This window comes from Perca flavescens, chromosome 14 (assembly GCF_004354835.1).
Source record: "Perca flavescens isolate YP-PL-M2 chromosome 14, PFLA_1.0, whole genome shotgun sequence".
Classification (NCBI taxonomy): domain Eukaryota; kingdom Metazoa; phylum Chordata; class Actinopteri; order Perciformes; family Percidae; genus Perca; species Perca flavescens.
In genome coordinates, this window is record NC_041344.1 from 17,889,560 (window position 1) to 17,916,884 (window position 27,325).

Below are 27,325 nucleotides of genomic sequence, written 5' to 3' on the forward strand. Positions count from 1 at the left end.
TAAGAACACAACTTGAGTAATGTTCCAACACTGGAGTTAAGTTGTATGGTCATCAATCATTTGTGGAAGTCATATCACACTCACAAAATGTAATTCACCCATTTTTAATTAAAAAGAAAAAGAAAAGTAGGATTTCTAGTGTGCAACAGAGTTTGTATTTATATTCTCTTGTATTTATAAGAGTATACAGTATAACATAGTAGCCCTAGGGGAATCTTCCTGCTTGGCATGCTCACCATAAATTCATAATGAGGCAAGTGAAGCAGACAATATGTGCATTCATGCATCTACAACAGCTCCGCCTGGCTCTCCCAGCTGTGGGTAAAGAGAGCTTTTTTTGTAGTAGTTCTCAAAAAACGTTGTGTCGCTTCCACTGTCTCAAAGGCTTTTGAATTTTGAATTCATACCTAGTATGTACATAGATTACATTACCTTACACTTGAAGATCATCATGTTCGTTTATATGGTGGGATTGACTGCTGCACTGTTGTAACACCCCACTAGATGGAACTGTTACACAGTTTTGCAAGCAACCCACAGTGTTTATTTATGAGTAGGATTACTCAGTATTTATGTGAAAACATTTAACACTTGACAATCTAATCCAATTCATCACCAGGTTGCATTGGGTACATTTCATTTGAGGGCAAACTGTTTCACAAAGCAAAGCTATTTGTTAGTTTGTGTCTTTATTCTTTCCCACTCAAGTGTATTTTTCTATATTATTCTTCCTAATTGATGAAGATGCGCAAAATGCAATTTGTAATGTTGTTATGATGCTGTAGATGTTACAACGCGATGAAATAAATCAATACAAATGATTACCAACTAGAAATGTCATGTCAACTTAAATCCAACAAGTATGGTCAACTTAAAGGAGCACAATTTGGAAACCCTTAAAAGAGACTGGCCAGGCTATGAGATTTACAGTAAGTCTTTATCTTTCAATTTAAAAAGATGTCAGAAAAGATCTCTTTATCCCATTTTTCAGAATACCTGTGGGGAAAATGTCTAAGGCCACAGAGAGAACATTATAAACGACTTGTTTACTTCTTTATCTTTTAACAAAAACATGTAATATGGCACTCCTATCTGAGGCATATGCTAATTGTGATGTTCAATTCGCTCATGTTGTAGACATGTGGATTGATTACAGTAATGTTATCTGTATCAGTAAACATATTTTTCAGTGATTTGACGGTGGTCGTTTATTAGCCTATGCACAACGATACAAAACAGAAGGGAATACATTTCAGTCATTTGAGTGGCCGGAGTGAGCGGAGATGCAGGTTTGGACCACTGACTGAGGCGCCGTCAAGACTGACGGAGAAAGCAAGTACATGGCAGGAAGTTCAGTGATTTGCTTTCAAAATAAAAGCATATATATTTCGGAAAAGTCTCCGTGTGTTTAGTAGCAACGAAAAGAATAGCCTCAAAAGCATCCACAAAACAAATGAGATCACGTTTGAGCGGAAGACATCAAGCTACTTTTTGTTGTGGTATCGTACGAAATAATAATGAATGGTTGAATTGTGAAACTTTAATCCGGAAGTTGTGCGTTTTTTTTCCAGCTGCCTTGACTGCGTTAAGCCGTCGCTCTTTTTGACCATTGGCTTTGATCAGATAAGAGGTTCAAGCAGACACATTCTTTTGCACAGTAGGTATAACTGAAGCTACATTTTGAATGATGGATTGTTCAGAGGAGGTTCAGTCTGTGTCTGAGGAGCCCACAGCTCAAATGGAACTAAAAAGGGGAATGTCGATTTTCATTGATGTAAGTAAAACATTTTTTTAATCCTTATTTATAGTACAAAATATATTTCATCTTCACTAATCACTAGGCTAATAATGCAAAAACAGTTAAGCATAATGCATGACTATATTATAATTTTCAAATTACCTAGGTAACAATCTAAAGCCTAGAACAAAATCAAGGAAAACAAAATCATCCTTCCCAGATAAAACAATTTTTTATTGATGAAATCTAAGTTTTAATTAATTTTAATCTGTTGGAGGTTGTTTTTTTATCACCTAAGTTATTATGGATCCCCCTAATGCATGCAGGGTACGGAGGGGTTTAATGTTTTACAGAATTTATTCATTTGACAAGCCTGACCTTTAATTTAGATTCATTGTGTCAGAATTTCAAAGGCTGGCCATCCATTTTTATGTCAGTGTTCAAAACCAAATTCCAAGTTAATGAATTGTTAAAAGTCTATTTGGTTAAAAGTCAGGGTGTTATTCATGCTGACCTTACTAAGCCAAATCTAGCTCAATTAGAAAAACATATTATTGATGTTCAGAACTTTTTGATTCTAAAAAGTCGCATTATTACATTGTCGAAATACACTATAAGTATTCTCAACACTTGCAGATGATGATTTAAATATCAAATCACATCTTATATGCATATCAGTACAGCTAATGAGCTTCCTCAATTGCTTCAATCTCAAGAGCTTTCCCTCCCCTGATTCACACCACTGCATTCTGCCTTGGTACCAACCACCTAATTCCTCCTCATTCCTCCACTCTTTCATTCGTTTGTGATGTTTTAACTACAAACCTGGCTAGCCTTCAGTGTTTATGAGAAACAGAGAAGGATGCACACATGGGAACCAAGAGTTACTAAAAGTGGAAAGCAGTATAAAGTCCAATTTCTCACTGATGTTGAACAGGTGCTCTATCTTCTGGCAAGGAATCAAACCACTGCTTGTCTTCAGAGGCGAGTTGGTCATCAGAGTGCTGCTTCTATTGTTTCTTGACATCTTCCATAGCTTTCTCCTCAGTTGGCTGTGTGTCATTAAAACACAAAAGCTGCCTAACAGTTGTGTCATCCTGGAACTGGTTAGGTGTGCTGTGTCTCCATGTGTTTTTGATGCTGCTGTGGTGCCAGATTTTCACTTTATTACCAGAGAATAGAGAGGAAAAAATCTGTCAGACTTCTATTCTTGGTTAAATGAATTCGTTTTACTCATTAGATGTAAAAGCTTAATTAGGATGTGATGAGAAGATTAATCAGCCTGAGTTACTGTGAGCTACCAAATCTAATCAGCTTACATTCCTAAATGATTTTCAATATGCATAAAGGTCATACACATGAGTCAATAAAAACAGAAAGAGCAGCTGTCCGGTCGAAGAGTTGGGGATCAGATAAAAGTAGGGCTGCGACTAATTCTGTTGTTGATTATGCAGAGTCATTGTTTGGTCAAATAAAACATCAGAAATCATGAAACATTCCTATTAGGCCTACGTTATCTTGAAGCCAAGTTGATGTCATAAATTGCCTTGTTTTGTCGGACTAGCAGCCCAAAAGTCAGAAATATTTAATTTACTATAATTTGAGACAAACAAATTTCCCATTTGAGAACCAGAAACTATCAAATGTTTGGCATTTTTGCCTGAAAACTGTCTTTATTGATAGATTATCAATATGGAATGAGGGCATGAAGAAGCGATGATTGATTGTCTTGTACTTTGTACATTTTTTCCCCTTATTTATTTGTGTATATATTTGTTGACCTGAATGGCAAGGATGCTGCTATTGCCAATAAAGTTGTATTTTATTTAATTGATTGATTTCAGAAATTTGACATGGACAAGAGATGAGTAAAAGGCAGAATTGAGACAGATAGGAGTTTATAGGTTGTGGACAGGCAAAAAAAAAAGACTGATTAGCAGGAAAATTAAACTGAATTATATAAAAAGACTGCCAAGAGAAGGTGGGTGGATGTATTTTTACCCCTTTATTGCAAAGAGCGGAAGTCCCCCAAGCGAGGGAAATCCAAATATGGAAGAATGGTATTTTAAAATGTATATCTTGCACATTCATTGGTATGCTGTCAGATGTAGCCTACAGTGATAATGTCTAAATAAACTCAAAGCACAAACTCAACAAGAAGAGAAAGTGGGCAGTGCTATTTCTAGGTGGTTTGAGCCTTTACAAGCTGATGTGGACATTGCCACTCAGCCTTTCATCTCCTCTGGACTCTGGGACAGCACTATCAATAATTTAATGACGCACGGCTTTTGAGAGTGTGATCAATGATACACACACACACACACACACACACACACACACACACACACACACAGTTATTTTAACGAAGATGATGTTAAACCTTTTTGACATCCCTCTTTTTTCTTTTTCTTGTTACAGATTTTACGGAGAGCTGATAAAAACGGTAAATATTGCACCAAAAGCTCTTTCCAGACTCACACACACACACACACACACACACACACACACACACACACACACACACACACACACACACACACACTTTGGCATTACCTCAGCATTGTGTGAAAACCTACTTTCTCAATGAAATTCTGATCATGCTCTCCGCTGATACTCTTTCAGTTTCCATGGAAACAGGAAAATGACCATGCCCACTGAGGTTCAGTGCAAGAAAAACGTCAAAACTTTGTTAGACATTTTTATAACAGTAAGCAGTCCACTCTTTAGGGGTGTATAGGTGGAGGTTCACCGCATATATTACAGATTGTTTGTTTGACTGGACACTAACAGTATCTTCATCTCTCTGTGTCAAGTTAACATGTTTCATGAAATATATAACCCTGCTGACACACACTTTCACACATCATGTTTGATATTCATAGTGGCTACGTTCATTGCTGGGATATCAGACATCTGACAATTTGACAGATACCCTGCCATCAAAAAAGATTTTCATCACAACTCTTAATCACATGACTTGCTTCGTTAGACATTAAATGTCTGTCCCTCGCTGTGAGTGACTTGAGGTCTTGTCATGCAGCAAGATAAGAAGTCATCCCACATGTTTGTTTTAAGAGTTGTGCAAACAGCAGCACTTATATGTCAGGTCTGTTCCAAGATTATTTCCGAGCTCAATGGGTGAGTCACTGTGCGCTTGATTTGTGTGCATCTCTCTTGCTCACATAGTGACATTTCAGACATACTGAACATCACCTCCAGAGCAGCAGCTCAGCAGTGAACATTAAAATCAGCCACCTCATGTCACACAAATAGACAGAAACTACTGCAGCCAGAACTGTGTAGAAAAAAGATGTCATCTGTGGATGATTATCTTCATTTTGCTGCAGGATATTCAGTTTTAGGGCTCCTCATTTTGAAATTCTGTTTTTTTTAACACATAAATATTTCACACAGCTTGGGCCTTTTTATTCTAAGCATAATTGCAGAGCCTCAAAGCATAAACATAAACATGTTTCATTTTGAAGTTATTTAGTAATTTAATCACCAATTGTTCTACTGTGAAGGCAATATGATCTATACAGTTGCCATCTTTTGCTGCTTCAGCCCCCTGCAGTATCTAGCATGCTGCATCTTATCTGAGTTATCTTAAGCCACCTTCATGTTCATCAGCTCAAGAGTTGGATTTAAATTCTTAATTAACAAGTCTTTGATTTATTTAAGGAATCTTTTAGGAAATGGCCAACTTATCTCACAGGGTGCTGCAGTCCTGACTGAGCTGTCCTGTCCCTGTTCTGACAAGTTACATTTCTGTCCCCAGATGATGGAAAGCTGTCCTTTGATGAATTCAAAGCCTACTTCTCTGATGGTGTCTTGACAGCTGACGAGTTGAAGGAGCTCTTCCACACAATTGACACTCATAACACAGAGTAAGTCAATTCATTGCTTTATTTTTTTTATATTATTCCATGGAGGACAGAATTAAGATGTGGATGATGGAGGAAACAATGTTGTGATTTAGGGTGTTGAGTGTGATGGCATTTGTAGTCTCAGTTAGCCAACTGCCTTTTTTAACACACATACAAGCTTCAAAATGCATAAGTGGGATACTGACTGATGTATTTTATTTTGTAGAACAAAACGTTAAAATATCTTACGCTTGTGTTAATCATAGACCTTATTTCACGCATTTCACCAAAAACCCATTCAAAAAACCCATAGATTTCGAGACCAGGGAACCGAAAGTTCAAAAATCCTAACTCATTTCCGTGTTTTAGGATCCTCAAAGGACCTTTCTGTTTTAAGGGGAATCCATCAAATAGTTGGTGAGATATTTTACTCTGGATCAACAACTTACACAGGCACATTGACTGATCAATGCAAAGAATAGCCTTATTTGTACATTTATATTTTACATGACCATATATACAAGTCATCCGATGGGTCAGTTTCACTTCTGTCCTGTATGAAGCAATGACAGAGATTTTAATAGCCATTCAGGCAATGAGCTTTGTTATTGCTGCAATAAAATGGCTAAATATGACTGTTCAGCACTAAGGCCGTTTCCCACGTCAAGATCACTCCACCTTTAACAATGTAATAGTTTGCATGTGTCCCTTGAACAAACCCTTCTGGGTGCTCAGGTATGATAATGCTGTTGGTTGAGCTTAAACCCCTCATGTAAATCTTGTGTAAAAGCTGTTGATGTGCAGCATTACACAGGGTGACATTTGAGGTAAACAGTTGGGTAAGCACGGGCTGTGATGAAGGCCAGAGATAGACTTTTTTTCAAGATACGTGTTTGAATGTACCATAATAATGTGCTGCTTCCTTCTGTAATACTTACAGTACAATCGTGTATCTGTAGTAAAATTAAAAATAATAAATTCTAAATAAAAGGATTAAAAAACACCCTATGGGGGCAAAATGACAGATTTTCAAGTCAGACAAGACAACAACAAATTAAACAGACAATCAAAACAGATTGTATTTATTCAACAATGATTATTTAACAAAAATATTATTATTTTATCATATACCAAAAAGAACTGCTTCCAAAGAATTGCTGCAGTACATTTATTTTTGCCCCTGGTATTTCTAGAAGTTAGTAAGTAGCTACAGGATAAAGTAAACTAAGATTTACATTTACTTACTTGGCAATAGTTTGGTGTTGGCGTAAGTCATCAACCTTTCAATTGCATAAATGTAGCAAGTCTTCTGTCCTGTGATAGAAACAGATGAAAGTTGTCTTGTTTTGGTGGATTTTGCTGTAAGAGATGCTACTAAGGTACTGTTAAAGCCTGAAACTGCTCCCTGTTTCTCTGATGGTTTCGAATGCCTCTTTAAACAACCCACAGTGCATTACACCATGATAAACCATGATATTCAGTGTCTAACAATTTGGATTTGGGGCTTGAATCAGTTTATATATAATATTAATTTATAATATATATAATAATATATAATATATATATAATAACATATATTATTATATCATATTAATAATTGTCTGTCAATGGAAGGGAGAGGCCAGTGATACTGCCTCTTTCTTTGTGACTTTAAGGGAAACTCAACATTAAACAAATAATACAGGTGTGTTTTACAGACTTACACTACCAACTTGCAAAAATAAATAAATAGGGAAATTAAATACTCCACCCTTAAAGATCCCCAACAATAATGTGTGTCTGACATGTTTTTTCCCCGTAAAAAAAGTATAATCCCACATTAAAATCCTTAAAAATGCATCTACTCCCTCTTTCCACTTTTAGCAGATAAATGTGAAAACAGCCTTCTAGTGTCAAAGTCTGTACAAACATCATTCTGCACTATGAAACTCAAACATCCAGCGTTGGAAAAACAAAATACTTATTTTTGAGTGGAGGGTGACTTTAAGGCTGCTAAAAGCCATACACTGAGTAAGAATTTAATTACCTTCATTGGAATAATTAAACAGTGTTTTGCAGCCAGAGCATGAAACGCTTCGAGCCACCGCAGCTGAAGGTATATAAAGAGTGCGTTTCCTCTCCCTCAATAACAGCTACCTGTTGCTGCAACTGCAACTTTATCAGATCATCACGGCAAAGGTAAGACTGCAGGATTCACTCTTTGATCTCAGCATCAAATGATGATTATTGTTCTGTATTTTTTTTATCATTAGGTATAACTTTTATTTCCCCTCAAAAAGAGAAATCTTTTTTACAGATTCCACCAGATCAGTATCACACTCACTTTCTTTATTACTGCTGGCCACTGCAGTAGACAGATATAAAGACAATAATTGATGCACTGCAATAGTTATCAAACATATTCTTTTTTGCTCTGTTCATGTCTGATTCATTATAGCCTCACTTGATTACAAGTCACACAATTGTAACTCATGGAAAACATGTTTAAAGGAGCCCTTCTACTTTGTCAAAATGCAAATGTGAAGAAAAAAAACTTCAGAGTCCAGAGTTCTTAGGGTCAGAGGGGAGGGGAGGGAGAGAGGGGAGGGTGTTGAGCTTCCTGACTGCCTGGGAAATGAAGCTGTTTGCCAGTCAGGTAGAACAGGCTTGGATGCTCCGGTACCGTCTCCCAGATGGCACAAAGCTGAAGAGGCTGTGTGAGGGGTGGCTGAGGTCACCCACAATTCTGGTTGCTTTGCGGGTGAGGTTTTGAATTTTTTCTTCAAAGCTTGCCATTTTCATCATGTAGCTCAAAGTATGTTGTTGTTTCCCGTAGCAAAGGGATTTTGAGAATGGCACAGGAAACTTAATTATATGTGTGCACATTTGTATTTTTGAAATCAAAGAAACAAATGCTCACAAAGAAACTGCCCCCTGCTAAAAATATTCATATATTTTTTGTGGAACCTACCATTTTCACAGTAATATTGCTTCCAGCTGGGCAGCCTGTTCATACTCTATGTTGATTCATCCATAAGCAGGAATGACTTAAAGGATATTTTACATAGATTAGCATTGATGGAACACAGAGATCCCCCACCACCAACAGCTGTAAACTGGTTACATAGAGACACTACAGGTAAATGGGGTACCATTTTTAACTATTAGATATCACCATTAAACATCCCCAGTTGATTACTCAGGCTAAATTAAGACAATCATTTTTGTAATACAAATTTTGTGAAAAGTTATGTTTAAATATGCTGATGTAATGAGGCATTATCTTATTAAATATTTGCTAAGTTACATACATTTCCAGAACAGAAATCTGAACATTGGATAAAGCCAGGTTCAATATTCTTGTTTAATTTTGTTGACATATTAGAGTTAAAGGTTTCTACAGAGGGAATTTTGTGCATCTCTTTTTATCACTCCATAAAAATCCATTTCATGTTTTTAGGAATAAAATGTTGTATAAAACAGGCTATGAATAATATATGAACCAGCTGCTCTGTAAAAAATAATAAGTAATGCTAACTTTTGGTGAATGTGGGAGAAATCCACAGACACAAATACACAAAGTGTAGTATAATGAAAACCTAAATGTATTTTGGATATTTTCTTTCCACTTGTCTGAAAGAAGACATGTTATGGAAGAAAACTAGCCCAAATGAGGTGGAGCGCTACCGGTTAGATCTGGTGGGGCTTACCTCTACACACAGTCTCGGTTCTGGAACCATACTCCTGGATAGGGGTTGGACTCTTTTCTTCTCCGGAGTTGCCCAGGGTGTGAGGCGACGGGCGGGAGTGGGGATACTCACAAGCCCCCGGCTGAGCGCCGCTATGTTGGAGTTTACCCCAGTGGACGAGAGGGTCGCTTCCCTACGCCTGGGGGTTGTGGGGGGGAAAATTCTGACTGTTGTTTGTGCATATGCACCAAACAAGAGTTCGGAGTATTCGGCCTTCTTGGAAACCTTGAGTGGAGTCCTGTATGGGGCTCCAGTGGGGGACTCCATAGTTCTGCTGGGGGACTTCAACGCGCACGTGGGCAATGATGGAGACACATGGAGAGGCGTGATTGGGAGGAACGGCATCCCTGATCTAAATCAGAGTGGTTGTTTGTTGTTGGACTTCTGTGCTAGTCATGGATTGTCTATAACCAACACCATGTTCGAACATAGGGGTGCTCATAAGTGTACTTGGTACCAGAGCACCCTAGGCCAAAGGTCAATGATCGATTTTATAATCGTTTCATCTGATCTGAGGCCGTGTGTTTTGGACACTCGGGTGAAGAGAGGGGCGGAGCTGTCAACTGATCACCATCTGGTGGTGAATTGGGTCAGGGGGTGGGGGAAGACTCTGGACAGACCTGGTAAGCCCAAACGGGTAGTGCGGGTAAATTGGGAACGTCTGGAGGAGGCCCCTGTCCTACAGACTTTCAACTCACACCTCCGGCGGAGCTTTTTGTGCATCCCTGTGGAGGCTGGGGGCATTGAACCCAAGTGGACAATGTTCAAAGTTTCCATTGCTGAAGCTGCGGCTAGGAGCTGTGGTCTTAGGGTCTTAGGTGCCTCAAGGGGCGGTAACCCACAAACACCGTGGTGGACACCGGTGGTCAGGGAAGCCGTCCGACTGAAGAAGGAGTCTTTTCGGGATATGTTATCCCAGAGGACTCCGGAGGCAGTTGCAAGGTACCGAGGGGCCCGAAGGGCTGCAGCCTCTGCCGTTAAAGAGGCAAAGCAGCGGGTGTGGGAGAAGTTCGGAGAAGACATGGAGAAGGACTTTCGGTCGGCACCAAGGTGCTTCTGGAAAACCGTTCGCCACCTCAGGAGGGGGAAGCGGGGAACCATCCAAGCTGTGTACAGTAAGGATGGGATGCTGTTGACCTCAACTGAGGAGGTAATAGGGCGGTGGAAGGAGCACTTTGAGGAACTCCTGAATCCGACTAATAAGCCCTCTATGGTAGAGGCAGAGCTGGAGGATGATGGGGGATTGTCGTCAATTTCCCTGGTGGAAGTTGCTGAGGTAGTTAAACAACTCCACAGTGGCAAAGCCCCAGGGATTGATGAGATCCCTGGGGCTGATGAGGTCCAGAAATGCTCAAGGCTCTGGGTGTGGAGGGGCTGTCCTGGTTGACACGCCTCTTCAACATTGCGTGGAAGTCTGGGACGGTGCCTAAGGAGTGGCAGACCGGGGTGGTGGTTCCCCTTTTCAAAAAGGGGGACCAGAGGGTGTGTGCCAATTACAGGGGTATCACACTTTTCAGCCTCCCCGGTAAAGTCTACTCCAAGGTGCTGGAAAGGAGGGTTCGGTCGATAGTCGAACCTCGGGTTGAAAAGGAACAATGCGGATTCCGTCCTGGTCGTGGAAAGACGGACCAGATCTTTACTCTCGCAAGGATCCTGGAGGGAGCCTGGGAGTATGCCCAACCAGTCTACATGTGTTTTGTGGATCTGGAGAAGGCGTATGACTGGGTCCCCCGGGAGATACTGTGGGAGGTGCTGCGGAAGTATGGGGTGAGGGGCTCCCTTCTCAGGGCCATCCAATCTCTGTACAACCAAAGTGAGAGCTGTGTCCGGGTTCTCGGCAGTAAGTTGGACTCGTTTCAGGTGAGGGTTGGCCTCCGCCAGGGCTGCGCTTTGTCACCAATCCTGTTTGTAGTATTTATGGACAGGATATCGAGGCGTAGTCGGGGTGGAGAGGGGTTGCAGTTCGGTGGGCTGGGGATCTCATCGCTGCTTTTTGCAGATGATGTGGTCCTGATGGCATCATCGGCCTGTGACCTTCAGCACTCACTGGATCGGTTCGCAGCCGAGTGTGAAGCGGTTGGGATGAGGATCAGCACCTCTAAATCGGAGGCCATGGTTCTCAGCAGGAAACCGGTGGAATGCCTTCTCCAGGTAGGGAATGAGTCCTTACCCCAAGTGAAGGAGTTTAAGTACCTTGGTGTCTTGTTCGCGAATGAGGGGACAATGGAGCGGGAGATTGGTCAGCGCAGTGGGTGCGGTATTACATTCAATTTATCGCACAGTTGTGACGAAAAGAGAGCTGAGCCAGAAGGCAAAGCTCTCAATCTACTGGTCAGTTTTCGTTCCTACCCTCACCTATGGTCATGAAGGCTTGGTCATGACCGAAAGAACGAGATCCAGGGTGCAAGCGGCCAAAATGGGTTTCCTCAGGAGGGTGGCTGGCGTCTCCCTTAGAGATAAGGTGAGAAGCTCAGTCATCCGTGAGGAGCTCGGAGTAGAGCCGCTGCTCCTTCGCGTCAAAAGGAGCTAGTTGAGGTGGTTCGGGCATCTGGTAAGGATGCCCCCTGGGCGCCTCCCTAGGGAGGTGTTTCAGGCACGTCCAGCTGGGAGGAGGCCTCGGGGAAGACCCAGGACTAGGTGGAGGGATTATATCTCCAACCTGGCCTGGGAACGCCTCGGGATCCCCCAGTCGGAGCTGGTTAATGTGGCTCAGGAGAGGGAAGTTTGGGGTCCTCTGCTGGAGCTGCTATCCCCGCGACCCGATACCGGATAAGCGGACGAAGATGGATGGATGGATGTTAAGTATTTTTCTAACCCAAGACTGAATATTTTGTACACTGTCTTCTGTGTTATAAGTGACCCCTGTGCATCTAAGAGATGTCTCTCTGGTTGGACTCAGTTTGGCACTTGCCGTTATAGGTTCTGGCAAAATCCACAGACTTGGACCTATGCAGAGGTAACAACAACATTTTTTGGCAATTCACTAAAACAATTTGTTGTTAATGTCATGATTGACACCGAGCAACAGCTCATCCTCTCTATCTCCCTCAATCTTTTTTATCTCCTTCAATAGCATGTCTGCCATCTATACCAGGCAAATTTGGTCTCTATCAAAAATGAAGAACAGAAGAACTTTTTGAGAGCTTTGGTTGGACTATCTGGACTGGGGGCACTGATGCTGTTGAGGTGAGTGATTTTACAGAGAGACAGCTTGATGCTGTTGCTGTATAGATGCTCTGAGTATGGAAAATGAAGAGTTGCAGGATTCAAAGTCAGAGCTGACCTTTGTCCCCATTACCACAAAGGATTTTTTATTGTTTGAGGTTTTATTAAAGTACCTTCATCCCAAGTTTTTTTTAAAACTTGTTTTAAACACATTTTCACAATCTTAAAGGATTAGTTTGACATTTTTGGAAATACACGTATTCATTTTCTTGCTGAGAGTTAGATGACAAGATCGGTATCTGTGCAGTGGGCTACTGTGAGTACAAAGCTTGAGCCAGGAGGTGATTTGCTTAGCTTAGCATAAAAACTATGAACACAGGGAAACTGCTAGCCTGGCTCTCTCGGTGACAAAAAGGTGACCTTTGTCCACAACCCTAACCCTGACGGCACCATGTTCAACAGCATCATCTGAAAAACGCTAGTCCTCAAGAGGGAAATATAAAGCTAATCAGAGCGTTTCCATGACCACAGTAGTAGACACAGTAGTAGAATGGCATCTGTGGAGGAACGTGTACTAGGACGAATAAAGGAAAAAAACAGACGACTTTCACTTTTAAAATTGTATTTCATAAAATAATTCTTTGTCAAGATGAACTGCCTTTTTATCTTGTTGTTTTCTCTAATCTTTAACCTGTTCCCACAGATTTATATTTTGGTGACCTTGACTGTTAAAGCAAAAAAGATCTTATTTCTGCGTTAAGTACCTATAATGGCCACCATATCACATCTTTCATGATGATGACTTCACATCCACTTCCGAGACGTCAGGCCTTGATGATGTCAACGCTGGAGAGTTTGTTGCTAATATTGATCCACTTCCAATTAACTCAGTAAACACAGCATTTATTCTCAATGTAAAGAAGCCAATATTTCAGTCTGCAGATTGTGATTTAATTTAATAAACTGGTGGGATTGAAAGTGAACTGAAAGCTGCTTGCATTCAATAAAGACAATAACTGTTCTGTTTTACTGTCATTTTTTCCTACATATCCATCTGGGTTAATAGTGTGCAAAAAAAATTTATATAAATAATCTACTAATCCACTCATCAAAAACAAGGTATATTACCGTCGATGAACATGTAGAAACATTAACATAAAAAATGCCTGCGATAATCAATTACATAAAAAATATAATCTTTTGAAACTGTTAGTTTCCTGAATATCTGCACAAATACAGACTGAACTCAAACAAAGGGTTTCTACAAATATATTTTTAACTGGTCAGCAGTTATAGGCTACTAAATGTTCAACCCAAATGTTAAATATTTGATGTTAATTTTACCTTCAGATTTTCACCTGAGCATCTTTAAAGTTAAGAAAAAAAACTGAAATGACAGTATCGTATATGTGATAATGAATGAAATATGCAAACCCTTGACATCGCTACACCCATAAGTGATGTTGCAAAATGATGATGAATCATATAAAAAAATGTAATTACTGTAGTGAATGAGTGAATTTGATAGTCACAGCCTCTATGTGCTGAGCTGAATCCACATGCATACACATTTCTATGTAATTCATCCCATTTCGGGAAACTTAAGAAACCATGGGATCTTGACAAAGTTATTATTATATGTGCATTTATATGGTGTACAACTAAAGTTTGTAATGATGGAGACAGGTGTGTTCATCAGGGTTGAAGAATTATGCTGAATGCAAACTAGAAGTAAACATTTCTGGCCCTACACCTAAACTTAATTCATCTGTAACATATTCATACACAAACCCATAATTTCTTAATGAAAAGGCCTGTGCTCCTCTTTCTGGTGTTCGAAATACACTTTGGTGTACCTCAGGGGTCAATTTTAAGGTCTTTTATATTTTAATCTTAATATGTTTCTCATTGCTAATGTGATCAGGCGTCATGGTATTTAAATCCACAGTTTAGTATTGCCACTGATGGAATGCCTCCGCAGTCTAAGGGAGAAAGATGAGACATAAAAAAACAATGATTGTTATCCATGATCATTTGATCATCCATGATCATCCAATGAATCATTTGTTAACCTCATTATGAGAGTATCATAAGATGTGTAATTTACCTGTTAGCCACAATCACTCACACACAACTTTAATGGACTCCGTTTGTTGATTTTACAGATGGCAAAGTTGTTATTGGAAGTAATTTGAAAAAGTCTCAATTAGAATCCTGTATTGATTAAAGAATGACTCACTAAGCCGTAAGGTCTGCATCACAGGCTCCCTAGCCTGCTCAGGTTGATGTTGAATACTGAAAGATTATTCGATACATAAAAAGAAATTGCACAGATATTGCATGTAGTCTGTAAAAGATTTGTGCATGAATAATTTGTAGTTGAAGTTACACAGGGGGACTAGCATGTGCAAAACTGTGCTATAATTCATCATGTTTCTCATCATCTTTACAATACAGTTGTATTCATTGCTCCACTTGTGCATGGTCCTTTCGTAGATAATGTACCTTAAAATGTCAAAACAGCCAAGTTTCAAGCCACCCAAGTAAGAGCCTTTTAGTGAGTTACATAGTTTAGTGTCTAACCTCTGGTTTACCTCCTCTGTGCCTCTAAGTGTTTTCCCCTGTTTGGACTGATTGATTGCTTCAGCACTTTCTCTCTTGTGAATGACAGCTATACAGCTTGTGTGGAATCGAGTTAAAACTGGCATAATTCCCCAGGGTCTGTCATTGTTACAAAGAAAAAATATCTCCTGTGTCAAGCCGTACAGAGATAAAATAAATAATCTTCCACTTTACACTCAGACGTCCCTAAAACAGGGATTTCCTGTGAGGGAATCACTGTCTGGACCATCTGGGGGGAAAAGCAACTAAATTATTCAATTATTCATGACATATTTTACTCGCTACAATTTGTCATCATACACTGATTCACCAACTGTCTGAAAATGTTTTTGCAGAAATGAATGATTAATCTGTTACCTCCTTTAACCTTGAAAACCTTTGTTTTTGAGGAATTCTTTTTATTTAAATTTCTCTCTCACTTTTTGTTTTGCAGCAATGTGGACACTGATGAACTCTGTGGTAAGTTAATCCATCACCCAAATAAGAATAACTTTTATAACAGTAATAAGCTGTACTGTTCTGGCTTTATCTTGCTTTACCTCGCAGTCACACTATCGACTTAAATGTTATTTGACATTTTTCCCAGCATAAGGAAAGAACCATGTAAGATGTGGTCACATGCTCTATGACCAAACCCCTGCAGGCTGACTGAGGCATCACAGAGTGCAGCTTTAACAAAACACCTACAGCCCTGTCCTAGTTGCTTAACTCACAAAATGTTTTTTTTCTTTTTTTCTTGTCTTTCTCCTGTGAAGAGTATTTCTCCCAGCACCTCGGTGAATATGAGAATGTTCTCGCTGCCTTAGAAGACCTGAATAAGTCCATACTGAAGGCGATGGACAAAACAAAGAAGGTGAGATGGTAGAAATGAAACCATCAACGAAAGACAAACATACTTTCTCAACATAACTGGGGGTGTATTGCAAAGCTATCTGTATCTGTAATACATTTATTATCTGTATTCATATCTGTATTTGGGTCTCTTCCAGGCATACATATATATATATATATATGCACTGGGCCATACTGTACAGTTTTTGGTTGTGTCCTATATAATGGGAGAAGGGCCTGATGAAAATAAAGTTGGTTGGAAGTTTGATAAGTGAAAAGAAGAGTTCACCCTCTTGGCACCATCAATATCTGCATGAAATGTCATAGCAATCTATCCAGTAGTTAGTCAACATATTTCCCTAAAGGCCAAAAATGTCAACCTTCTGACGGCTCTAAAAGAGACATCAGGGATCAAAATCATTACAAATCGGGAGACAATTAATTTTTGTCAAATAGTTGTTGAGAATTTTTTTTAAGTCTGGACTACAGTGGTGGACCGACCAATCTACATTGTCATCTCTAGCGCAAAATAATAAAAAATAACACCTGTGTACCATCAGCACTGCACAACAAATCTGTTGAAAACTGATGAAAAGTTATTGAAGATGAACCTCGCTGAATGGCTAAATATCCAACTTAAGACCTACTCTATCTGTAAAGTGTCTCGAGATAACTTTTGTTATGATTTGATACTATAAATAAAATTGAATTGAATTGAATTGAATTGAAAACTATGCACCTCCATATTTGTCAACATTTTGTTACTTTGGCTACTAGCTGTTTCCATTCACAAGCTAACAGACAACGACCATCTTGATTACTTTTAAATACTTACAACAATACAAGAAAGAGATTATATCATCCACAATCATTATAAATAAATAATTGATGGACATTTGTCCTTGGCGTAGACGATCCTCCACTGTGAAGAGTGAATAAGCAGTGTGTATGATGTGTGTGTGTTTAGATTTAATATGACCCTTATAGGAAAGGTGTGACATTTGTGGTTAATTGTGTAAACCTGGTCACTGAAAGAAAATTGCTAAAAACAAATCTGTTACAATTTGGATGCTATTTACATCATACACACTTCAACACCGCCACACAGTGAACATCACACTGACATCCCATGCAGCGCACATAACAATAATAGTAAGAGATGTTTGATTTACTCACAGTGTAGCCTAAACTGAACTCTCCCAGCATGCTCCTCTGCTGCCCAACTGGCTTCCTCAGATCTCCCATTAGTCAGATTTCCATTACAGACCTAAAAAGGATGAACCAGGGCTCATTCATGCTACTAATTAACCCGCAGAACAAAACATGTTATGATTCTTTTTGTACTTGTGGCCAACATAGACGAGGAATTAAATGTATTTCGGCTGCATTATCAAATAAATACTGCTTTTGATTATGCTTTGGAAAAAAGCTTTATCTTGATCTTACTTTAAAGCTGATGCTTTTTAAATGATCAGAGAGAAGAAGAGGGATGACGAGGGAGAGAAAGGCAAAAGACAGATGAAAGTAAATGATCAGAGATGACAGAAGAAAAAAAGGAGAACTGGGAAATGGGAAAATTATGTTATATGAAGAGAGGTGGCTTTTTAGATCTGCAGGGAGAGCTTCTTTTTCTTTCAACCCCCCCCTCTTTCTCTGCACTCATCTCATCTGGCACATGCAAAGCTTAAATCACTCCTCAGATTTGCACTGAAGCAGACATGTCTCAGTGTGGCTGCTTGAGTCAAACCGTTCATTTGTTGGTAGTTCTCTATTAGCACAGAGAGAGTAACACATGATGACATCCAACTTCAACACCTAAAATCTGTGGTGACACAGATAAAGACTAAAAATATGGCAGTGATGGGAGATTTTAAGGGTAGTGGTATCAAATAATACATGATTTCAACAGACATATAAGTGAATATTACTGCTACTAGAGAACCAATTTATATCCTTGACATATTTAAAGAAAATGTATTTTTACTTGAAATATGTTTCAAGAAGGTTGGACCTACAGGAGGACAGATATGAATTGCATATGCCTTCATTTCTGCAAAGGAAATGAAACATACAGATACTTTTGCAATCCCTTTGCAATCTTTCTTAGACCTTGACTTGCACCGAGCTGTGATGAGGTGCAAAAATCAAATTACACTTCAAATCATTTTCTGTTCTCCAAGAGAATAGTTGAGAGAGGCAAGGGAGACAACAGGAGAGATAGAGGAAAAACAGCAGAGTGTGTATTTTAAGGTTCTGTCATTCAAACGTGATTATTCACCTGGCTGTGGACTTTTTAAAGCCTTAAGATAGCTCTCAAGAAGTACACAGGAAAAAGTCAGTCTCACAAATATTCCATCAACACACTATTGTTCCCTTACAGCTATACAGTATAAAATAGATATTTGAGGTTGAATAAAAACAAATTACTCTTTGCAAACTGGACAGAATTTATGAGTTATTGATCAAGGGCAATAACTTTGAAATAAAATTACAACACTACAGTTTGAACACACTGCTGATGTCTCCCCAGTATTTACTCACTGATGCCTAATTCATAGTTTCCCCTCTACAAAGCGTGTGTGCAACATTATTTTTTTCTGTAACACTAAAATGTGTCATAGAGAGTATATAAGAGAGAAAAAAAGGAGGAGAACAGATGCTGCATTAGTCACAGACTGAAGCTCACCTGTCTCAGTTGAACTGTATATGTATTTGAGTGGGTGGTCTCTGGCTGTGAATTTGTGTGTATTTGTGAGGTGTTCCTCCTTTTTTGCATTAGAAGATTGTTAGTGTGTATTTGTGTGAGCTTACGTATGCTCAAGCTAATGTGCTTGATTGTGTGTGCGCTTTTGTATCATCAAACGTCCATGAACATGTGCGGGAGAGCTGGAACAAGATTGTGCATCTAAATCAAAGCCATGGCACAAACTGTATAGGTATCTGTGCTAAAAACACAGATATTCCTGCTGTAGCTATTTACAGGCTTCCCATACACATTAGCAAACCTGTCCTATCAGATCTCAGGTGGTACTCACCTGCAGCAAGAGGAAGTTGCTGTATTCTTACACTTCATAGTGCATCGTAGTATTAGGTGCAATATTTTTTCATAATGCAAAAGGTTTTTAAATTATGAAATTAAAGAAAATAATAATAGCAAGCACTGTGGTTGGATGGAAAAATGTACAGTACATACAGTATGCAATCTGCACCAAGTGTTATTTGCAATCATACAATCTGGCAAGTTTTAATTTAGGTAGTAATAATTAGAGATGGCCCAATACCATTTTTTGCTTCCTGATACCGATTCCGATACCTGAACTTGCGTGTCGGCGATACCAGTGTGTCATATATTTTATTATGTTTTAACAACTGTATACTACTATCCCTGTATGGATGTGATATTATTTCTATCTTTGTTAGAAAATCAATCTTTTTATGACCCACCCACCCTCCACAACATCCTCATTATGTGGATCAGAGTGGTGTTACAGCAGCATTCAATGTGGTGGGTACAGCAAAAAATATGTGGAATACATACAAATTACATTTTCGTAGAAAGACTCATAAGCACAGCCTGTTTATTTAAACCTCTAGACATACTGTACTTCTACTCAGTTTACTGGTGGATTACCACCATGCATAGCCTATTGTGCCAACTTCTGACAAAACTACGCTGTAGACTTATTTGATTTGCTTCCAACCAATTGATGGAAACGTAACTAATTTGCATATAAATTTTTTAAAAGTTTGCTTAACATTTGCTTGACAATCAAATGGAAACAGTGTTTGCAACAAGTTATTGCAGATTACTGTAAAGTTTTAATATATATAGCAAATCAGTAATTTGAAACTATAGCCTGTAATTTTTAAGAATTTTGCAAGGATTTTACACGCAAATTTAGTAATGTATCCACATATGTATTTATGAATAGCTGGAGCAACTTATTCTCGGTTCTCTGCACTTTAAGGTGATCATTTAGGGAGCATTTCATTTCAGTCAGCTTATTTTTTACATGATTTTATGACGATTTGCAATCAGGATTTTAACTACAGTATTTGGCAGAAGGTGAGTTCTGATTGCATGACTGGTCGGAGTTTTGTAGTCATAGCCCTTGCAGTTTTTTTTCAATGCTAAACGACAGTGGTCACAACTGAAGCCACATGTGCAAAACTCTAACCACAGTCTGCATTACCAACAGTCACCTAAGCTAAACAGTTCACATCACTTGCAAAACTCATTCAACACAACTCTTCACACATGTCTCAAAACAGGCTCAGTGCAGCCAAACGCTTTGAACCATCCTCATTGAGACAACACACACCGTCACTCAGAACACACTGAGAGTATAAACACTAGCATCAAACACCAATAAAGATCATACAAACTTTTCATCTTCACTGTTACAGTTATAATTTACATGTAATACAGTAATAGGTTTAAATTGATTTTAGCACCAGTGCACTGCCTCAAACAAGTAACTCATTTGATATTGAGAATAAAAAGATCAAGAGAATGGCAAAAAGGAAAATATTAGACAGACCTTACGTAAGCTGTCTAAAATGACTGCATTGGTGAGTTGGGAACACAAATACACACACACAAAGGTACAATACAGATCACAGGAGGTAATCTATGCTCATATTGTAGACAGGAGACTGACCTTTACCAGTTTTGTCGTGACTCACTCACTGAATGTGGTTGTGTATGTTCTGAATGTCAAGGGATCAAACAATACCTGACATGACCGATAGCAATGACCGATTTTTTTGGGGGAGTTTTAACGCAACACTGCAGAAAACAGGGATTCGCTGTATGTTTGTTCTTGTGAAAAACAGAATTAAGATAGTTCTCACATTTTAGGACAAACTGTTCAATCTTTGGATGTGGTGTTGGATAGTTCAGCTCTCTCACAGAAAGATTCAATATACTGTAATTAGGGTGTGTGTGTGTGTGTGTGTGTGTGTGTGTGTGTGTGTGTGTGTGTGTGTGTGTGTGTGTGTGTGTGTGTGTGTGTGTGTGTGTGTGTGTGTGTGTGTGTGTGTGTGTGTGTGTGTGTGTGCACTTCCAAAGTCTGATAAACAAATCAAGCTTTTAAAATCAAGCCATTGTCATTGTACTTTTTTGATAAACACAGTAATTAGTAATAGACAAAACACTGAAATCGCCTCCTCTTTCTTCTTCTGTCACACATACACATTCCTATTCATGCATTAGTCATTCTCTAATCTAACTTGCATTAGTTGCATTGTTAGTCGAGTGTACAAACAGTCACGGTGCTTAAAACTGTGGGAGCAGGTGTGGTGTGCAAACAGCAAACTCTGTTGTACCAAGCATCATTCACTTACCTTCGATTCAAAACATCCCTCAGCCATCCTGCTCTGGTCCAGGCATTGTGCAAATGACGTCTCAAAATGTAATTCAGAAAGTCATTCGATTATTCTTCCATCAGCTTTCAGAGCTAACAAAACAAATTGTAAATGTACCATTGATTAAAAAAAGGACAAATTGAAGGTGAAAGCACATGTTTATGTTATTTTACAAATATTGTTCATGTCGTTTACCAAAACGTATGCACATACAGTACTTGTTGTGCCAATCAGAAACATGATGCACTACCAAGACTCAACAAAAGGTCAGATTATTCATTGTGACTGATGATGTTATCAGGGCATGTAGGCTTGAGCAGTAGGTGAGTTGAGGGGGGATCCCATTCCATTTGTGAGCAAAATGACCAAAATTCATGCCCCTTGTTAATCCTTTGTCTTTGTCCCAAAAGTCACGCCCCTCTTAATAACTATTTGCAAATCTTTTTAAAGTTTTAAAGATGGGGACATTTAAAAGGTAGGGAAGGTTAACTAAAGACATTACATTACAATAGGCATTGAGTCACATCATGGAAACTGGGGGACCCAGTGTTTCTGAAAATACTGGGTAGGTCGGCCTCTGTTGCACTGATTTGGACAAATTGTTTTCATAGTTTCAAGTTTCCATATTGATGAATTCTCGGTGGACACCTGGGACAACACTAGAAATAAGTCCAGTTCTATGCTTGACAAAGTCTAATATTTGTATTGTATTAATATATTATTAGACTGTTAGACTGTTGTAAACCAAACTAAAATAAAAATGCTATTTGGTGCAATTTAAATGATGAACAAGTAGAAATTGCATCTTATTTTATCAAAGTCAAACCTTTTTGTTTGAAACTATGAACTGGGATGGCATCCATTTAAGATTGTTGAAACACAATTTAAGAGGCAGGTTTCAGCAGATAAGAGATGAAGAGTGTAAACCCCAGATTGTTTATGTTCTTCTTCCTCGTTTTTTCTCCACTCCTGCAGCTGTCTTGTGTAACCTTCTAAATAAATTATCTGTTGGCATCTTTTAATTAGCATAGGAAGTCTGGACATTGAGTGACTCTTGACTGGCATGGCACCATCCTTTCTTTTCGTCATTCCTCCTACTCTAACTCCTCCATCTCCTTTTCTTCCTCTTGATTGACAGGAATATCAGGAGTCCACCCACCTGGAGCAGTTTGTGACCCGATTCTTGCTGAAAGAAACGACTAATCAGCTTTATTCACTTCAAAGCTCTCTCGAGTGCGCCATGGAAACCACAGCCGAGCAGACTCGCAAGGAGAAGTAAGAACAAATCTTACACAGACATACAATTAGTGGAGAAATTGTATTGTACAATGGCACCTATAATTACAGTTCTTACATCCAGTGTGACAATTGTGTCCAAACCGCACACACAAATTTACATCCCACATTTTAGATTTAAAGTATGCGTTCATCCAAGGTGCTGTCCAAAAACACAGGTTCCTAGCCTGTATTTGTAAAGACCACCTGCTCTTCCCTGTAATCCAGCAGTTATATATAATGATTTTTTATTTGATCACTGTGTAACCTTCCTATGGGAAATAATCATAGACAGTAACATATATGGACCAATAGATCCTGTTGCTCTGGACGGAGACCAGTGAAGGATATTAGAAGCACTTTTCCGGTGATGGCTGAGCGTTACTGCGCAGCCTCCAACTGAGCTTGAAGACGTAAATGTGACGTGACCAACCTGTCTGAAAGTTGGAAGTCTTCTGGTAGCTGTGACAAGAGAAATCTCAATCATTCCGAATCTTGCAGAGACGAAGAGGGTAGGTATATGTTAGGAGAGATGGGCACAGGCTAATTATTGCTAACTAAAATGCTAGTTAACATTAGTAATTAAACTTAAACAGCTAATGGAAGTCAAAACTGCCTGCAAGCTTCTCCTGTACTATACGGTAATTCCTCTACTGTGCATGGTTATGACACAATCGCCTATTTTTACAAAAACGTCTGCTACAGAGCCATAACGTGAGGTACAAGGTAATGGAGCTTTTTATACATTGTCGTGTTTCTTTAGAAATAAACAAATAAAGTTTTTAAACGCTTCAGATGTAAAGTTATTTGATGAATGAATGGCAGTCAATGGAATGCTAACGGCGGGTGATGGCTTGTTAGCATCAAAATGGCATCATAGGAGGTATGCGTTGTGGAGAGAGACTTACCCCCTTGGAAATAATGTCTATGCATGGAGGGGAATAAAAGGGATTGCGTAGACTTGGGAGAAATAAAACATGGAGGCCAAAAAACAACAAAATACAAGGAAAGATGTTTTAATGTTCTGTGTTCTGAAATCAAAGTTACATGTATGTCAAAAGATATGGGGGACAGAAGTAATTCACTGCAGTTAAAAATAGTAGCCTGACTGAACCACAGAATATCAGAAGGAAAAGAGAAGGACCTTTTCACATTGATTAATTCACCTCGTTTTTTAAAACTGCCCCAATAAATATTTTATATTAAGAATAGATTAACTGACTTTGTATAATATGAGTAACCTTCATAGTTACAAACCCATCATTAATTATTACATAACAACTCTGTAGTTCCCCTCAACTCTATGTAGTGTTTTAGCATCTTTCAACTTTGTTTTGGTTTTACGACTTTACCAACTTACTGTTTTGGTTTACTCTCACAGCTCTCATCAGTCTCATTTCCAGTCACAGCAGACTGCTAGCACAAAGTTAGCAACTATATCTTGTAAACATAGTTTAGCATTAAGCAGCTAAAGAGCCAGATATTTCTCTCAGGAGTTAACAGAGACCAAACCAGAACTACAAGGAAAGTCAATATAAGACTTCCTGTCATCAGGTGGACACTAATATACTTGACATTCCACTTCCGGGATTGCTCCGGTGCTGCAGGAAATTCTGCCAAATGTGTGTATTTTCTGTTTCCGACTTCTTTGCGTTGGAATTTTTAAATTTGAAGGATTTATGAGGACTATTTTTGACTGCTCCTCAGATCTCTGCAGGGTAAATTGAGATAGTTAGCTAGACTATCTGTCCAATCTGAGTTTTCTCAGCACAACTATTGTGCAGCGGTTCTGTGTGGAGTTTAGCACCGCCCATGACGATACTGATTGGTTTAAAGAAATGCCATCACTCCAGAGTACGTTTTCCTCCTATCCCTGAATGCTATGTGGAGTAGCCAGACCCTCCTTCAGCGCGCTTTGGAGGATGGTCTGGCAAAATGAGAATAGGTGGACACAAACATGACTCCAAATCAATGCTAATGTTACTCTATTCCTGCCATATCAACTTCAATGTTAAATGTTATGTTTACAGCTTGTTGTGCTTCCCCCATGTGTCCAAAAAATGATTTACTGTAATGGAGGCTTACTGTAAGACAGGCTATGTTACCTGATGTGTTCTTAATTGAACACTGTTTGCTGTCACCCCCACAATGGGCAAAATGTGACTTTCTTTACTGCCACAAGTCATCAGTTGTTTGTGGATCAAAACACTGAAAGAAATCAGACTAAAGGCTCTGACACACCAACTCGACGGCCAACCGTCGGCAGAAAAGGCAGTCAGACTGATCATTTGGCTCCCGTCTCCCCAAGACGGTCCAAAAAGTACCTCAGAACACACCGAAGCGACGCCGACTTGAGCGTACGTTCTGCGCGTGCGTGAGATGTAATACGTCTCCATAACAGCAGGTGGCACTAATCTGTATTGTCGGCCAAAAAGTGAAAACCGGAAATGACGGAACATCTTGAGTGTCGATAGTAGTCAAGAAGGATCATTGTTGTCATTACTCGCTGAACGGAAGAAAATACGATGGCTACTAATAAGAAGATACTGGCGTTGTCAGCTCCAGTTTTCTCGTGCACTGATTCGCTAGTCAAGGGGTAGCACTCCACCAATCAGATTGGTCATTGAGATGGTTAAACCTGAGGCACTCCTTAGGAGGCTCTGCTGTGTGTGTGTGTGTGTGTGTGTGTGTGTGTGTGTGTGTGTGTGTGTGTGTTTGTGTGTGTGTGTGTTTGCGTTCCGTCACCTGTCACTTAAGCTGCAGCTTCAACAACAAGCAGTGATTGTCTCTCTCTACTATTTCTATTTATTTATTTTTTGCTCTGTGGATCATCAACTGAGGATGCTGACTTTTTTTCCTGGGACATTTAGCTTTAGCCTTTAGCCTCAGGCTTTTAGCATCATGTATGTCATCATGTGCATATTTACGAGCTTCTCGTTATTAAAATGAGTCCCTGAAAAAGTTAGCCAAAAAACATTGTTTTTAACAAAACTCATGGAGGTAAAGTTAGCTTAATTAGCCAGCTAGCTACAGGTCATAACATCTGCTAACAACAGACAAATTTCAGCCGACAAAATCAGTGATCACTGTTTAGAAAGGAGAAGCTGCTTTTTTCTGCCACTTTCTAAAATCAAGGACCCGTTGGTTTGTAAAAACACAAAGGAAATTGTTTAAAGCATACTGACCCACTAACTAACCAGTATATTTGTCTACATTATCTCCCCAGTTGAAAAATTATGGCAAAGTATTTCAACATTTATCAAATGCAGCTCTTTTGCAGCATTTAACAACTTTCTTAGCAATAATATTGGTTTTGTCAACATGTTTTTGCTTGAGTTCAGTTTAAAAGGATTGTTGTATCCCTTTTCTCACCATGACCATGTTAACACTTACTTTCAGTGGCAGAAAATGATGGGCTTTAAGAATTGACATCTGAGTCTCTTCCTTTCTTTTCTTTAGTTTCCTCACCTACTATAAATGTTTCTTTCTCTTTTCCCCTCTCATGTCATTTCAAAATGTGACTGTCCCTCGCTTCCAGAACAGCTTCTTCTCTTCCAGTATCTGTCTCTGAATTGCCACACTTCAATAATTCCCCTGTGCATCTGAACGCAACACTCTGTTCTTCCAAACATCTAGAGGATCTGGTTGTTTCTCTGGTGGCTTTAAATTGGTTTCTGTGGTCATTTTTTTGTGTGAACAGGGAAAAACAGGAGGTCAAATTCATAGATGCAAGGTATGACTCAGAGCTGAGCTTGAGCTTTGTATTCATAAGTCATGTGGTTCATTTAAAAAGTAATATTACTTTCCTCTTGGTAATTCATTGTTATTTGCCCAATAGATAATACTTTTTTTCTTTAATGCATCCTTAATCTGCTGGCTTTTAAAACTAAGTCTGAGTTGGAAACAGAATAGGTGAAACATGGACAAAAAGGAGCTCATTCTAAATAAACCGACAGGGATTTTATTATTTTAGAAAACACATTGTCACAGATCTTCATATTTAGATTATAGTTACCCTACTCTATATGAGATGTACTGTATAGTCAAAGCCCAAAAGTTGTTGAATAAAGATTAGGGGATTAGGGGTATAGTTTGACATTTAGAGAGTTAGATTTGAAGATCGATGTCTGTAGTACGCTAAATATAGATCTACAGCTAGCAGCCAATTAGTGTGCCAGAGCTAAATTAAAAACAAGCACAAAGGAAAAGACTATTAATGTTGTAAATATCTTGCCATGAATTGCATTTACCTGAAAGATAAACATAAACATGAACTATTAAACACTTTAAGGAATAAACCTGAAATTGTACAAAAATATTAGGGTGTCTGAAAAACTTCACAAAGCACCTTTTTTGCTCTTACATTTGCAGAAAAATCACACACCCGCGTATAAACATGTGCATGCGCATTTACCTGCACGCAGACACATTGCCAAAGACACCCTGAGGTCTTCTCAAAATACGGGCCCGAAAAACTTGACAACACGAAGATAAATCTTAGGTGATGTCACCCTGCGGCTGCATGTACCTTGTCACTGGCATTAGCATCACTGTCAGACCAACACAACATAGGCCTACAAATATAACGTAAGCCCGGACAACTTCAGACTTGAGCTAAGACTTCTATTCATGAGACTGTGTGCTTCGGTCACCTGGTGCCATCTTAAATTTTAAAACATTATCCCTCTTTTTTGGCCTCTTTCTTTGGCACAAATGAGTCATACAATAAACTG

At 39.1% G+C, this 27,325-nt stretch overlaps 1 protein-coding gene across 1 annotated transcript in view; it reads left to right on the forward strand.

The window, feature by feature from the left end:
* Positions 1–1,687: 1,687 nt before the first annotated feature.
* The window catches only part of necab1 (N-terminal EF-hand calcium binding protein 1), a 38,544-nt gene continuing 12,906 nt past the window's right edge, over positions 1,688–27,325 (forward strand). Inside the window, exons 1-6 of the mRNA XM_028597887.1 lie at positions 1,688–1,774; positions 4,157–4,181; positions 5,517–5,625; positions 15,553–15,578; positions 15,875–15,972; positions 22,456–22,592. Coding sequence (XP_028453688.1) covers positions 1,688–1,774; positions 4,157–4,181; positions 5,517–5,625; positions 15,553–15,578; positions 15,875–15,972; positions 22,456–22,592 — 482 coding nt within the window. The remainder of the gene's footprint in view (positions 1,775–4,156; positions 4,182–5,516; positions 5,626–15,552; positions 15,579–15,874; positions 15,973–22,455; positions 22,593–27,325) is intronic.